Raw genomic sequence first — 14250 nt, forward strand, 5'->3', positions numbered from 1 at the left:
TATCCTGGAAAATTTACTCTACCAACCTCTCCTGGATGGAGAAGAATCTGGCCAGCCTGTAGTCTCTCGGGCCTTCTTCCTTGCTCTTCTTGAAATAGGAATGACATAGACTTTCCTCCAGTCCTCAGAAACCTCTCCTAGTCATCTTGATTTTTCAGAGGTAATTGAGAATGGCCTCACAGTTATATCATTCACCTCCCCGAGAACTCCACTTATGGGTGAATCTCATCAGAATCCATGGACTTGTGTATTGTCCAATTTATATAGTTTCCTAACTAGGTAAATCAGCCTTGCTCCAGATTTACTCACTGGGCTCCTTGCTCCAGATTTCTTCACTAGGCTCAGGCATTTGCAATGAGTGAAGGTTGGTCTTACCAGTAGAGATCTAGACAAAGAAGATACGGACTGCTTTGGCCTTTCTCTGTCCACTGTGACCAGGTCTGCTGCTCCATTATAGGCTTCAACTAGGACCTGTCTGTTCCGCTGCTAAGGTGCCTACAGAAACCCTTCTTCTTGACCTTCCTACGTCTTGCCAAATTCAACTCCACATAGGTTTTGGCTTCCTTAAAACCAACACAAACTTGATACCTGAACAGTATCTCTATATTCCTACTGTTACTTGCTACAGTTTCCACTTCTGCATACTTCACTTTCAGGAGCAGCTTCTTCATTCACAGAGGCCTCTGCCACCTTTGTTCGGTTTCTTGATTGTTAGTGTGGACCATTCCTGAGTCTGGAAGAGGTGGTACTTGAAAACTGACCAGTTCTCCTGGAGCACTCTTCCCCTGAGGGCCATATCCCATAGGATTCTTCCAAGCAGTTCAATGAACAGGCCTGAAGTTCACAGATGTGATCTTATTCTTTGCTTTGACTTCTCCTTACAGGATTATGGAGTCCTCATCTCACAGCAACTTTCTGCCACGGTTGTCCCCAACCTTCATGTGCCTGAGTTCTCTTTTGTTCACACAAGAGGTTCAGAGAAGTGTCTCTCCTTTTCTGCTGCTTGATCACCTGCATTAGGAAGTTGTTGTTGATGCACTCCAGAAACCTCCCAAAATGCTTGTGCCCTGCTGTGCTGTCTCTTGAACAGATAACAAGGTGGTCAAAATTCTGCAGGAGGACCAGGGCCTGCAAGCACAAGTCTCCTTGCAGGTCTTTGAAAATGGCCTATCAGACATACAACACAATGCCACCTGTCTTGCTCTATACAGTAATGCTGATCCACAAGCTCTCAGCAAAGCTTGTGTGAGTGAGCAGCAAGATCACATAAAAGATTATTTTCACTGTGCCTGTCCTTCCTAAAAAACCTGTATCCATTCATGGCAGCATTCCTGTTGTCTGAACTACCCTATAGAATCTCTGTGGCCTCAATGACATTGTAGCCCTGTAACAGCACAGACCTATAATTCCTTCTGCTTGCCCAAGATGGGTATGAAAGCTTTCCTTATAATGTTGTTCTATGACCAGTTCCTTAACTATATGCTATGTGTGAGATGACTCTACTTTAGTCCGCTTTTATTGATGACGAAGCCTCTCTTGTTCACATCATTGTGTACCCTTTGCTTATCAGCCACTTCCTCATTTGATTGTTGGTCAGATCGTTTCAGATATGTGGGATGTAGAAAAGCAAACTGGCCATCCACACTCCTTGAACAAAACAGCAGAAACATCTCAAACTCACCATACGCAATGACACCAACACAATGCTACAGTGAAGTCCCATCACTCTGGCCAACACATGGCTTTACAACATGAGATAGCTCCTTCCTAAAAAGCTCGTCATGTTTTCCAAAAGATAAAAAGGGCAAGAAGAGAGGGTCACAGTTTTCCATTTTACAGATAAGGAGCTAAGCCCACAGCCAAGGTCACAGGAAGTCTTTATCAAAAGGAGGACACACATCCAGACTTCTGGGACTGTTGTGACTTAATTGTTGAGAAAGAACATCCTCCTTACTGGAATAAGGTGAAAATTGAAGAAATACAGGATTATATTACGAGACCAGCCTCATCCAAACACAAAAAGTAAAAGCAATGAAGTTTCCCATACATACCTCAAATTCCAGATAGTGGTCCCTCAGTCTGTAATCATCTACTTCCTTGCCTTTGAGCTTCTTGTCAGGAGGATAGGAGCGATGTTCAGCAAGTTCAGTGGAGATCTGTTTCAGCTTAGCTTCATGGGATTTCAGCTGTTCATCCTTCAGAAACACATTAGGCACGTAAATTATAGAATCTAAAATATTCAATAAGTAAAGGAAAGTAAAAAGAGAACTTTTGCTTTATCTTAACTAATCTTAATTAGATTGATCAGGCCTGTTTTCCCAAAGCTCTGTCCCCAGCAGCATTCTCAAAGGCATCCAAGTAAAGTGGCCAACTTTGCAGAAAAACTCAGCAGTGAGCAGATGCCACTGGGAAGGATAGCAAACTTGTCATCCCTTGCCTTGCTGAGAGCAACGGAAGCAGCTTGCTGCAGAGCGTTACTGACAACATGACACTTCTGCTCTAATACATTTTTTGGCAAATTAATTAAGGCTGTTACATGGAGTCAGACCAAGGGCAGAATAAGACAAGCAAAGACCCTGCCTCGGGTCTTTGCAATATAAAGGCAGGTTTTTCCAGGACAGAAAGGACATGGAATCAGAGCCCTTCCTTACATTTCCACACTACCAAATGCTCTCCAGTCTGTGGCTTCCATTTGTTCAGAACAATGCAATGCATCCAGAAGAGGGGCAGCCCACTCCTAAAAAGGTATCTCATTTTGCTAAGCTGCTACTAGCTTTTATCCCACTGTGCAGTTGGAAAGAGTGAGGAGCTACTACTCTCCCCTTTCTAATTTCCTTTATCATAATCCCAGGCCCACTCACTTCCTCCAGTCCATCTGTCAGCTAACCTTCCCTCAGCTCAGAAGGTTTCCAGCTCCTGCTGCATGGCCTTCTGGCCATCTCTATGCTTGGATTTAAAACTATGTTTGATTTAGGTAAATCCAAAATATAGATACTACCGTGCAAACCTTAATGATCTAGTCAGTCATAACAGCAGGTAGCACCTAGCTCAGTTACCAGACATTTACCTAGCCTCAGAAGAGAAGACTGTTGCCAGTAGTGTCCTAGTGGTGTGGATGTGCAGCTTGCAGCTTCAAGCCTATCTCAGACATATCTGCAATGCACTATTAGTAACACCAAGGACTAAGCCTTTCAGCTCACATAATTTGAGCTGCAGAAAAGAGCAGAAAGGGGAAAAACTTCTACACAGGATGATAGCTGAGCCCCAGCTGATCTTGTGTTTCACTTTTTTATTTTCCGAGAGGACTGTAGAAGAAAATAAGTGGGATAATTTGCCTCCACTTATACATGGGTGGCTCAAACTGATCCCTACTGGCTTCCAGAAATTGTTATTGCTGCTAGTAACTATCGTGAATCCACTGTTCTTTCTGTAAGTGTCCAACCACTCTTTGTGCTAAATTGCTGGTCTCAGGGACATCCTGTTGCAGCGGGTTCTCTACTCTGACGACAGGAGGTCTTTGAAAAGCTCTTAATTTGGCAATTGTAATTTCCAGGGCAGCAGCCCTTCGGTGTATTTGTGTATACGTTCACCCCCCCCCCCCCCCCCCCCCCCCCAAAAAAAAAAAAAAGGAAAACAGAGTTACTACATCCTTTCTACACTGGTGTTCCTTTATAGGCAGTTTTGTCACATCCCTCCAGGTTAACCGAGATCAGACACTGAAAGGAAACTTGGTACAATGATTGCATGGAAAATGTCATGTCCATCCTCCCTCTCTCAGCCATGTTAGGTTCTCACTGCATCTTCTGCCTGACCAGGAAGAAGCCCCTTCAAGTACTGTGCATCACGATTCAGCCCACAGAATCCTAAACAGCAACCAGAGGGATTTGACAATTCATATTTTTTTGTCTGCCAAATAAGAAGCAGCCCGCTGGCAGCTTTTCCATACTGACAGATAAAAGCAGACATGTTTCTGCTTGTCTTTGAATTTATCTGCTTTGAACACTTAACATTCTTCTGCCGTTAGCTAAAACAGCTTATCTTATTCCACATTTTGTGTCTCCCTTTCTTCAAGACACAAACCGCAGGGCTGTGTTCTATTTTTTCTCTTTCCAGATTAAACAGAAACAGTGAGACTGGGAAACAATGTGCTAAATGGAACAATCACACAGAACAATGAGTAAAAGTACTTTTTTTGTGTGTCTGGGGGAAAATTATTGAAACCCCAGATAGTATATATAAAAAAAGTATGCATGAGCAAAAGGACAAGTTATTATTATCCTGTATGAGACATGATTTAAACTTTAACCCAGAATAGAAGATGGAAAGTCGGTCACCACACCGTAAGAAGAAAGGCTACTGCCACAGAGCAGGAAAAAGCAGGGGCGACATAAAAAACACCCCCTTAGAGAAATGCAGATTATGAGATAATGGTTTCTAAGGAGTGTTGCTAGGCTATGAAGATGGCAAAAATGCATTTAAGAAGCAATCCAGCACGGGGAGATGACTTTAAAAGTTATAGCAGCTTACTCATAAAATTATACACCAACTACTGGGATCTCTCCCTTCTGCCACCTGATTAACACAATCAGTAGTGGTTTCCTGCCAATGCAGGAGAAATTACAGGCATGTATCACATCAAAGTACACAGAGCTACAGGTGCAAGCATCAGGCACAGCCAGGCTGAAAGAAACGGGAGATGTTTGTTCATGCAAGAAGGATCAGAGCTGTGAAACTCCCTGACACAGGTTGTTGCCAAAGGTAAAAGCTTATATAATCATATGGGAAGACCAAGGATGTTCATGTAACAGTTAACGAACATAAAACAAGAACTCCCTCAGCTAATAAGGACCTCCGGAAAAGTATTAGAGGAGAAATAAAATTAATACTTGCCTGATGAATCAGCTTTCACCCTTTACTATCCCAATAATCCAAATAATCAGGAATATGTTTATTTCCTTTGAAATCGGTGGTTATAAACACATTCACAAAAATAACACCAGTTTGACGGTATTTGAAATGTCCTCTGCAGGACTACATCCATGGGATGAAAATCCTAGATCTGGTACTGGTTACACTACTGACTCTTGCTTTTCATCAGAAATACAAAGTAATTATATTAATTATGTTCCCTCATAGAATCATAGAATTGTTTGAGTTGGGAAGGGCTTTTAGAGGTCACCTAGTCCAACTCTTCTGCAATGAAAAAGGATACCTGCAGGTAGATCAGGCTGCTCAGAGCCCTGTCAAGCCTGACCTTGACTGTCTTCAGGGATGGGGATTCAAACAACTGTGACGAGTCAAAGCCACCACAGGTCACGTTTGAACCATGATTACCCCTGCTTATTGAAAAGCTCCAGATAGCATCATGTCTCAAACTGTCCCTCTAAGCTTAGACAAGGGGAGTAAGGAGCAGCACTCAGTAGTGTTTTCTGATTTTCCTCTTTGGACTGGGGAGCAAAACGCTTTTCCAATGTCTTCTTTGGCCAACTCAATTCTTCTTTCACTCTATTTAAAATCTTGACACGGGAAACAAACAGATTTACCTTCCTAGAAGATGTTCTATTTTTCCTAGAAATACTAGTATTGACAGGAGCAAAACAATGTTAGGGACCGTTTTCCAGACTCCAACCAGTCAAGAACAATCTCCATAACCAGCCTTCTAGACAACAACTCACCTGAGATAGCTTTGTTGTGGTGGCTGGCAGGAGTGGGCGACTGAACTTCTTCTGGGAGCCAATTGCTGCTGGAAACGGTGGTGCAGAGAAGACAGCTGCCACACAGTTAATCTTGTTGATCCAGGTCTGCATTTCTTCTTGGCTCCTGGGGCAAAAAGCACGTATCAAGCGCTTGTTGACTCAGACTCCTCTCCCTCTTTCCCACCCTTTCACTGGCACTTTCAAAGTGAGAATAAGAAGAGCTGAACAAGTTTTAGAGTCTGCTGAGTCTTCTGGCTTTTGAGAACAGTTAGTTTCAGGTGCCTCATTCACAGGCTGGCTCATGAATAAGTCCATAACTCACCCTAGCATGCATCTTTTCCTATTCCAAACCAAGTGCAACAGGAAACAGAGCCAGCCAATGCCCTGATTCAGACACATGTCCTGAAGTCTCAACTTTTCTGCAGCCTAAGATCTCTAGGAGGTTCCATGCGGATCTCATAGAAAAGGGCTAATGCAAAAAACCTGTCCATCAGTTTTCAATGCCAGAAGCCAAAAGAAGGTCATCTGTTCTGTCTGCATATCACAGCCTGAAGAGCTTAATCAAATTATTCTTGTATTAAGTACTAACTTTGTTTCTAACCAAAGCGTATCTTCTAGAAAGACATCCGGCTAAGTCCTGATGACATCAGGAGACAGAATCCAAGACTGCCTTCGGTCATCTGTTAAAATGATTAATCACTCTGACTGTTAAAAGTTTGTGCCTTGTTTCCAAATTGAATTTCCTGCAGCTTCAGCTTCCAGCTGCTGCATCTTGTTATGCCTTTCTCAGCTAGATTAAAAAGCCTCTTAAAACCTGATATTTCTTTCTCATGAACTACTTGCGCACTCTAATCATATCACTACTTAATCTTATTTCTGATCATATAAACAGATTGAACCTCTACTTTAACCTGTCCAGGAATGAATTTACCCCTCCTTTAGAACTGCCTTCTTCCCTCAACTATTGGCACAAATCAGAAGAGAGCACTTACTGGGCTTGAAAAAGCAGGACCCTCCAATCTGCTGTTTTAAGCTTGAGGACATTGGGTTTCTTCTCATAGTCTGTTGCCTTGGATGCCAGTGCATGATGCACACTAACTGCATTCTTCAGATCTTCCTCCGACAAAGCCTTTTCTGGCTTGTACTCATCCTACAGAAATTAGCAAGGAAAAACGACATCTTATTTCTCCATGTGCGACTCCTTTTTTCTTAATCTGAAGAAAAATCTTGTTGCATAGTGATGAAAAGCATTATTAAAGTATGTGGTCTCTTTGAAAGGAAGAGAAGTAGTTCCAAATCAGCAGTGGACTATTTGTCTTCACTTCAGGAATCCTTCAAGGCCAGCTCTCCACCTCCAGTACTCAAATGCTCATTCCTGCTGGAATTCTCAACTTCCACTGCTCTGCTAGTCTTTAGCAGTGTAGAAGTCACCCTACCAGTCTCCACAAAGCAAATACAACAACATTCTTTAAATCTCTCTTTTGCTATGATGCTAGGGAAAAAACCTAGCAATGGCTAATCTGGCAAGCACTAACAGCCTTATGGATCCAGCACCATCACACAGCTCCTTTGCACATTTTCTTCAGTCTATATCTTTACTCTTTATTAAAGGAAAAAGAAAGAATCTCTGGGGTTACCAGGCCAGCTTCTAGTTACACCACATTACACAATCTCTATGAAAGCATAGAGCTGTACAACCCACAGGAGGGAATACCTTCTCTGAGCAGGGTCTGCAAATGGCAAGCACAGCATTGTTCAGGTTTGCAACATGGTACCACTCCCAGCAAATAATAAAAACAGTGAGACAAACTCCTCTGTGTTGCAGTTGTCTGCTGGGAGCAGTGTTTGATCTCCCAAGCAACATGAGCCGGGCAAGTGTACAATAATTGCGTTGCTCCAAGTTCAATTTAAAGCACACTCCATTACAAATGTTTTTTTCAAATATAAGAAAAGCCAGAAGCTTTTTTTAAGGAAAAGTTAATCACCAGCAGTCTTGTACAAAGTTTCTCAAGGAGAGTCCAAAGCAACCAGCAACTGTTTCTACATCTTTCCTTCGTGACTTCACCAGAGATCAATGTCATCTGAAGCATCCACCAAGGGAGCTAGTATGATGGCTGCAAAGCAGAAGAGTAATTCCCTGCAGGTGTCATAACTATTGATCCCTTCACTTGAACACAAGAGTTATGACATGGAGTTTAGAGGACAACAGAGTACAGAGTAAAACACAAATCATACAGGAGGGACAGCATTAGCTTAAACACCCAGCAAAGTATACAGACAGGAGCTTTAACTGCTGAGATCATCTGTGCTCTCATCAGTGAGGTTGGGTTTGTCTGGGACTCTCCAGGATGAGTTACAGGGAACGACAGTCATCACCTGTGGTGACCACCATTTTCCAGAAGGGAGGGCAAAACATCCCACTACTCTGCCAGCTTCCCAGCTAGTCCAGCTAGTATAGGCCCAGAACCTGCTACTGGTTAGACACTTCATCAGTAAGCCAGGGAAGAAGCCACTAACCAGCAATATCTTCACAATCAACAGCTCCAACTGTGTCAAGACAACAGCACACACCATAGAGCTGTGGCAGAACAACCAGAAAGGCAGAGGACTGCTGCACTAATGTCCAAAGGGTAGCCTTCAGCCTAATCACCTGCGACATAAGGAGTTTTCAAAGCCTGACAGTGAGCTAAGGCAAATGCTCCTTCCCTCCCCTGGCCATAGGTCCTGCCAAGTCCCAGCAAGTACTGGATGGACTTTCCTATCATGAGGTACTCTTCCTACTCCCATTCAGGACACTCTCTACCCCTTCTTCAAGGTGAATTTGTGAAGGTGTCTAGTCAAAGGGCAAGAACTAGAGGAGGCTGGCCAACATCTCACCCAGCTCTATCTTGATGATGAAGGAAGCAAGCCTCCTCATTCAAAGGTAGAAAAGTTGATTTCTTTGGTGGTTGCTCTGGAGGAAATGACTGGCTCCACTATCCAAGGAATGAGAAAAAAGTCAAGGCCAGGAAATGAACTTAGACCTCAGAAGCGTGATATTCTGGCTTTCCTCAAATTACTGCCTAGAGACAGTGTCAGCTACTACTATGCTTGGTTCCTCTCAGCTTTCTGTAAGATGAATCCAATGGTCACAACTCACTCTGGTGTCTAAATCTGTTCCAGAACAACTCCACATTTGGGCAGTCCCAGAAGCGATACTGACTCAGAACCCCTCCTTACTGACAGAGAGATTTCATTATAATCCTTGCTAATCCCACTGGATCAGCTGGTTGCACTCTACCTTGACAGCTGAGTCCCTGCCAGCTTCTCCAAAAGCAGTCATCAGCATACCAGAAATGTCTACCAGTAGTTGGCCAGTCTAAGAGAAAGCTGAAGGGACGTGAATGTGCTGTCAAAATTCTTCCTTTAAGGCCTTCAACTCTTCTTAACTGGCAGGCAATGCCAGGGGCAAAGAAACATCCATATTTCATATGCCACCGAGGACAGCACATGTGCGAGCGTCAGTGTGGAGGTGGAGCAGAAATGAAAGGCAGCTCACTAAAGTTAGACCAAATCAGTGGCAAGAAATATATAAGGAACCAGAAAGGAAACGTGACCTCAATATCAACTGAAAGCTGCTGTGAATGCTGCACACAGTATAACTACATGCTGAATTCATCTTTCTCAGACTCCTAACAAATGACTTTTATACATTCTGCTGACCCAGTTTCTACACGGACACACATTCCTGCAGCCATTTCTGATACACCCAACTTTGGCAATCAGCTTCTTATCAGCCAAGGTATCTGTGGGTGGACACCTCTGGTCAACTGCACATAATGGATGCAAAATGCTTTCAGAAAGTTTTGTCTCTGATCACTTTACACCCTCACAGCCTTTCCCTTTTTTTTTTTTTTTTTTTTTTTTTTTAATTTTGACAAAGGAAACATATTTGAGAAAAACTTTATAAAAATACCTGAAATCCCACAAGATTATAAAGTATCACATCAAAGAGCCCAGATTTTGCAAACCTCAGAGCAGAGTCAAAACACAAAGGCCCATGTCCTGCACTGCCTGCTCATATGCAATTTCTAGCAAGGAAGTGAGGTCAGCCTTCTTTGCTCTCCTTATAAGCCTCTTTTCTGTACACACATCACATCCCATGTCAGTCTAGCTAAGAGACTTTCTGTCAAGATCCTACTTTGCAATTTCCTCTTGCTATAAACAGAGGGCAGGAAATTAGCCTTGGCCTGAGGATGTCCAGAGTCAGGGCCAACAGCCCAAACATGTCAAACCACTCATTTTATATAATATTGTGCAGGCATGTTTAGTTGGCTAATTGTGAACGCTTCCACTGAACTCCTCCAATGACCTCTGTGCTCGCTAATTCAGAAACTCTCTCTCTCTCAAATCACTCATTAAAGAATAAAACAATATGCAGCACAGTAATTAGCACTGGAGCAGTTCCAATGAAAAAAAAAATGGGCACGGAGACAAGATTGCCCAGATAAACTTCCCTGTAAATCTCAAATGACCGCCATTTAGGAACCATTCTCATCTATAGACTTTGACAGCAAAATAAGAAGAATTAGTCTGCTATGCAAACAGAATGGGAAGAGAACTGGTATCACACTACCCACTGGGAGAATCACAGCTGTTACAAACTATTAATATTTATATTAGAGTAATGTCTTGAGGGAACAGCTGAGTTACAGATGAGCACAGAAAGCAACAGTGCAGAGGCCTGTACATTTATTTGTGGGCATACTGTACCTAGAACAGTAAGATTTCTCTCTCCTCTGCTTGAATAGCACTCAGTGCAATGAAACTATCATCACCGCTTTTTCCTCCACAGATGTACAGATAATGAGAGAAAGAGGGAAATCTTGTAAATGCGTATGGGCATGCATCCTGCCCTGCAGCACTGCATAATTAGGAGAGAAGGGAAACAGAAAGAAAGAAATCCCTTGCCCATAACTACCACCATAGTTCTGCATTTCTACACAGAAATCAAGCTGCTCTAAAATCCTCCTCAACTTTATGAAATTGGGATCATTTCTGTCTTCCAGTGTATTGCAGAAGGAAGCAACAATTCATCAACACTTACTATCACTAAACTTGGTCTAGCCATATATTTAAAAACCCTGTCATTACCAATTTCTGTAATAGCATGTTCCTAACAGTGCAAGGTTTATTTCAGGGCTGGAGCAAAGTCCTGCTGGACCTTCTGGAGCTGAAGAGAAATCAGAGGATGTTTCACTGATGCTGCATGAGGCACTGCTGCTTAGCAGGGGTCACAGGCACCCTGGGGAGGCTCACAGCTGCCCCATCACTCAGGGAGTGAGTCACTTCCCATCAGACCTCTCTGTCAACTTTTCTAGAGCTGAATTAGAAGTCTTGCTTGTCACTTGCTACAGCTTCAGTGAAGGTGGATTCAGGGCTATGTGGGAGAGCACAGCTTTGCAGAGTAACCATCTTGTAATCACTGAATTCAAGCGCCATGATAAATGCAAGATACACAACTGAAAAACAAATAAGAACAAGAACTCCACCAATGTATTTGTTCTGCAGAAGTGCAGTCAGATGTGAAATCACTCTCATGCTTACCAAGAGATGGCAGGTGACAGTGAGGAGAGCAACCTTTTGCAGAAAATCTGCATGCTATGTCAGCATCTGTAAATTTTGTCTAAGTGTTCTTAACTAATATTACAGTGATACTTACAGAAGTTTTCAATTAAGACTCTAAAATAGGCAGCACCTCCACTTCTTCCCCCTGAAAGCTTATTAAATCCCCCTCAAGGATCAAATAAAAAATTAATTCATACGCTATGGACAGGAACCTTCTTACTTCTTAGGGAACCATCCAGTCTTTTCAGATAAATGCTAAACATGACTCATTTCAGAAATCAAAACAGCTGACTGCAATTCACTCAAGAAAGTGAAAATGCAAGCCTGCCATATAGACCATTTTAATAAAATCTGAAGCTGCTGCCAGCAAAAGAACCGGAGGGAAGGCTTAGCTGGAGTTCAGGACACTTGTTTCTAGTCTCTCACACTGGCTTTGGAGCATGTAACATCCAACTTTCAGTCCAAATCTTTCCTCCTGCCTCCAGATTTTTTGTCTGCTTCGGCACTTCAGCCCTGTCAAATGGGCACTGCGCACAGACCAGCCACCTCATAAACCCTGTGCTGTAAGAAATGGATCCAAACCATTCTCATTCCTCTTGAAGACCATACACCATGCCGCCTCCAAAGAAACCAACAACTTCAGAAACCCATAACAAAGAAGGAGGAAATAACAGTATGCACTTGCACTCTTTACAGTTGCAAAACACAGTGGAAATGCAGAAACGCTTTCGGCAGAGCATATCTCTACAATGCAGAGCAACCTGGACAGAAATCACCTATACCAAGAACATTACACTTATGGCGGGACACACAAAGGCTTCAAAATCTACAAACTGACAACATTTGATTCTGTCAGTTCTTCCTCATATATTCCATCTCACTTTCCAAGAGAAGTTATAGTTTAAAAAAGCTTATAGTTAAAGCTGTATTACACTCAAGCTTGCGCCAAAAGACTTGAAGGGTTTGAGCTGACTTTTTTTTAGACTTCTTGCTGGCAGAGAGTAAAATTTTTTTAGAAATAAGTGTTTCTATCCTGCTTTGGAAAAAAAAATGGTATCCTCCAATTCTGCTACGGAGCAGAAGCTGCAGATTCCTACCAAGATCAAGCTGCTGTTAAACTGTTTTGCAGCTGCTCTTGCAGTCACTGCAGAAAAGTATACTGTGAAAAGACTGGAAAGGAGGACAGTCTTATAGGAGGTGAAGTCATACATATCAACTGCAGTGTTAAAAGCAGCCCAGAGGAATCTGTGCAAGACACAGAAAAATTATGCTGTCTTTGCTTGTGAAGCTAGCTGTTTTGTCAGTCATGAGTGACAGTGATGGAATAAACTGGAATTGACAGGGTGCACATCGGGGTAGTGACAATGAGACTGAATTTGAAACTGAGAAATGGAGGAGCACGGTAGTGAAAGAATTCACATCTCAATGCATGTGTAAATAGGGTGGGGCACAAAGAGAGCAGATATACTGCTGGTCAGAGGGAAAAGAACCTGGAGGTGGGTCATGAGAGTGGAGAGGATGCCTGCTGCTTTATCCCCCTTTAATTAGTTTCCAAAAGATAGTGATTTCTCCTACCTTCTGCAAGTACAAGACTGTTCCCTTCAGCACAGCATAAAAGGTTTTCCAGCCTCGTTTTCCCCAGGGAGCTGCAAAGAAAACAAATGAAAACCCGTTTAACTCAGATCCATTTTTACACTTTGTCTAGGCAACAGGAGAGCTACATTAGTCCTGTGTTAAACCTCCTTTGTACTCTCCTTTTCAAAGGACAATGCAACTCAGCACAGTGCCTGCACATACCTGCTGTGAGGTAGAGTAATAAAACAACTCTGATGACAGCATTGGACTGGATCAGAAGAGAACAGGAGCAATGCAGAAAGCAGGCCAGAGAGATCTGTCTTTCTGCTCTGGCACTGACGCTGCCCCTATACTGTTAGGTTTGAGCTCTGTACAGTGATAAAGTTTTTAGTAGGAAACACCCTTTCTCCATGTCAAAACAGGTCAGCAGCCACTGCTCAGAATCAGCATGACATCACTCAAAAAGCAGTGCCTCCCAAGAGCATCCTTCCTTCTTGCAACTGCTGTTCACCCAAGCGGGCACTAAGTGGTCAGATGCCTGCTTCATCCCATCCCTTCTTCCCGCAGTTCCTGGGGAAGGCAAAGGGGAAGCAGAGAGGAGCCAAATCAAAAATCACCTCTCAAGAAACCTGAAGTAACACTGAAGAGCATCACAGAGGCAACACATCCAACCCACAAATCCCTAGGAACAAAAATGAGAGGAAAAAAAAAGAGTTGCAGGGAGATCAAGTATGAAAGCTCCAGTCTGAAATTCAGCTGTGGTACAGGGAGAGAAGGCATGGTCTGTACAGTCCCAGAGACAGAGACCAGAAGCATGCATCGAAGTTCACTCTCCACCAAGAACAAACCAGTGACCAACATCCACTTGTATATATAATATATACTGCAATTAATAGCTTGTACATGACTAAAGCATCACTCTCAAAAATTCTGACCTGACCAAGTGGCAGTGAAAAAGTTATTAGTCCCTTGCTCCAGAAGGTAATCACTCGTATCTCACACAGTGGGCATTATTCCTACTTGTATTATGCAACCAATAGAATTTCACAGTAGAAATCTCTACATAAATTAAGCTCTTCTGAATTTCGACAACAGGTGCTATTGCAGGCATCCTGGTTGTGCAGAATCCTCACGTTTTCACAGAAGTGTATCACAGAATAGCTTGGTTGGGAAGGGATCTTAAAGCTCACCTAGCCCCAACCCCATGCTGTGGGCTGGGCTGCCCCCACCAGTTCAGGCTGCTTAGGGCCCCATCCAATCTGGCCTTGAGCGCCTCCAGGGATGGGGGACCACAGCGTCTCTGGGCAGCTGTGCCAGGGATTCACTCTCTGAGTAAAGAATTTTTTTCCCAACATCCCACCTAAATCTCCCC

General features: G+C 43.1%; 1 protein-coding gene across 18 annotated transcripts in view; it reads right to left on the bottom strand.

The window, feature by feature from the left end:
* The window catches only part of PSD3 (pleckstrin and Sec7 domain containing 3), a 151792-nt gene that overhangs the window by 49290 nt on the left and 88252 nt on the right, over window positions 1–14250 (bottom strand). For all 18 annotated transcript variants that reach the window (XM_040655813.2, XM_040655816.2, XM_040655815.2 and 15 more), the window contains 4 exons: window positions 12879–12949; window positions 6689–6846; window positions 5676–5820; window positions 2052–2195 (listed from right to left, as the gene is read on the bottom strand). In XM_040655813.2, the coding sequence (XP_040511747.1) occupies window positions 2052–2195; window positions 5676–5820; window positions 6689–6846; window positions 12879–12949 (518 nt within the window). The remainder of the gene's footprint in view (window positions 1–2051; window positions 2196–5675; window positions 5821–6688; window positions 6847–12878; window positions 12950–14250) is intronic.

The sequence above is a fragment of the Gallus gallus genome, chromosome Z, assembly GCF_016699485.2.
Source record: "Gallus gallus isolate bGalGal1 chromosome Z, bGalGal1.mat.broiler.GRCg7b, whole genome shotgun sequence".
Lineage (NCBI taxonomy): Eukaryota > Metazoa > Chordata > Aves > Galliformes > Phasianidae > Gallus > Gallus gallus.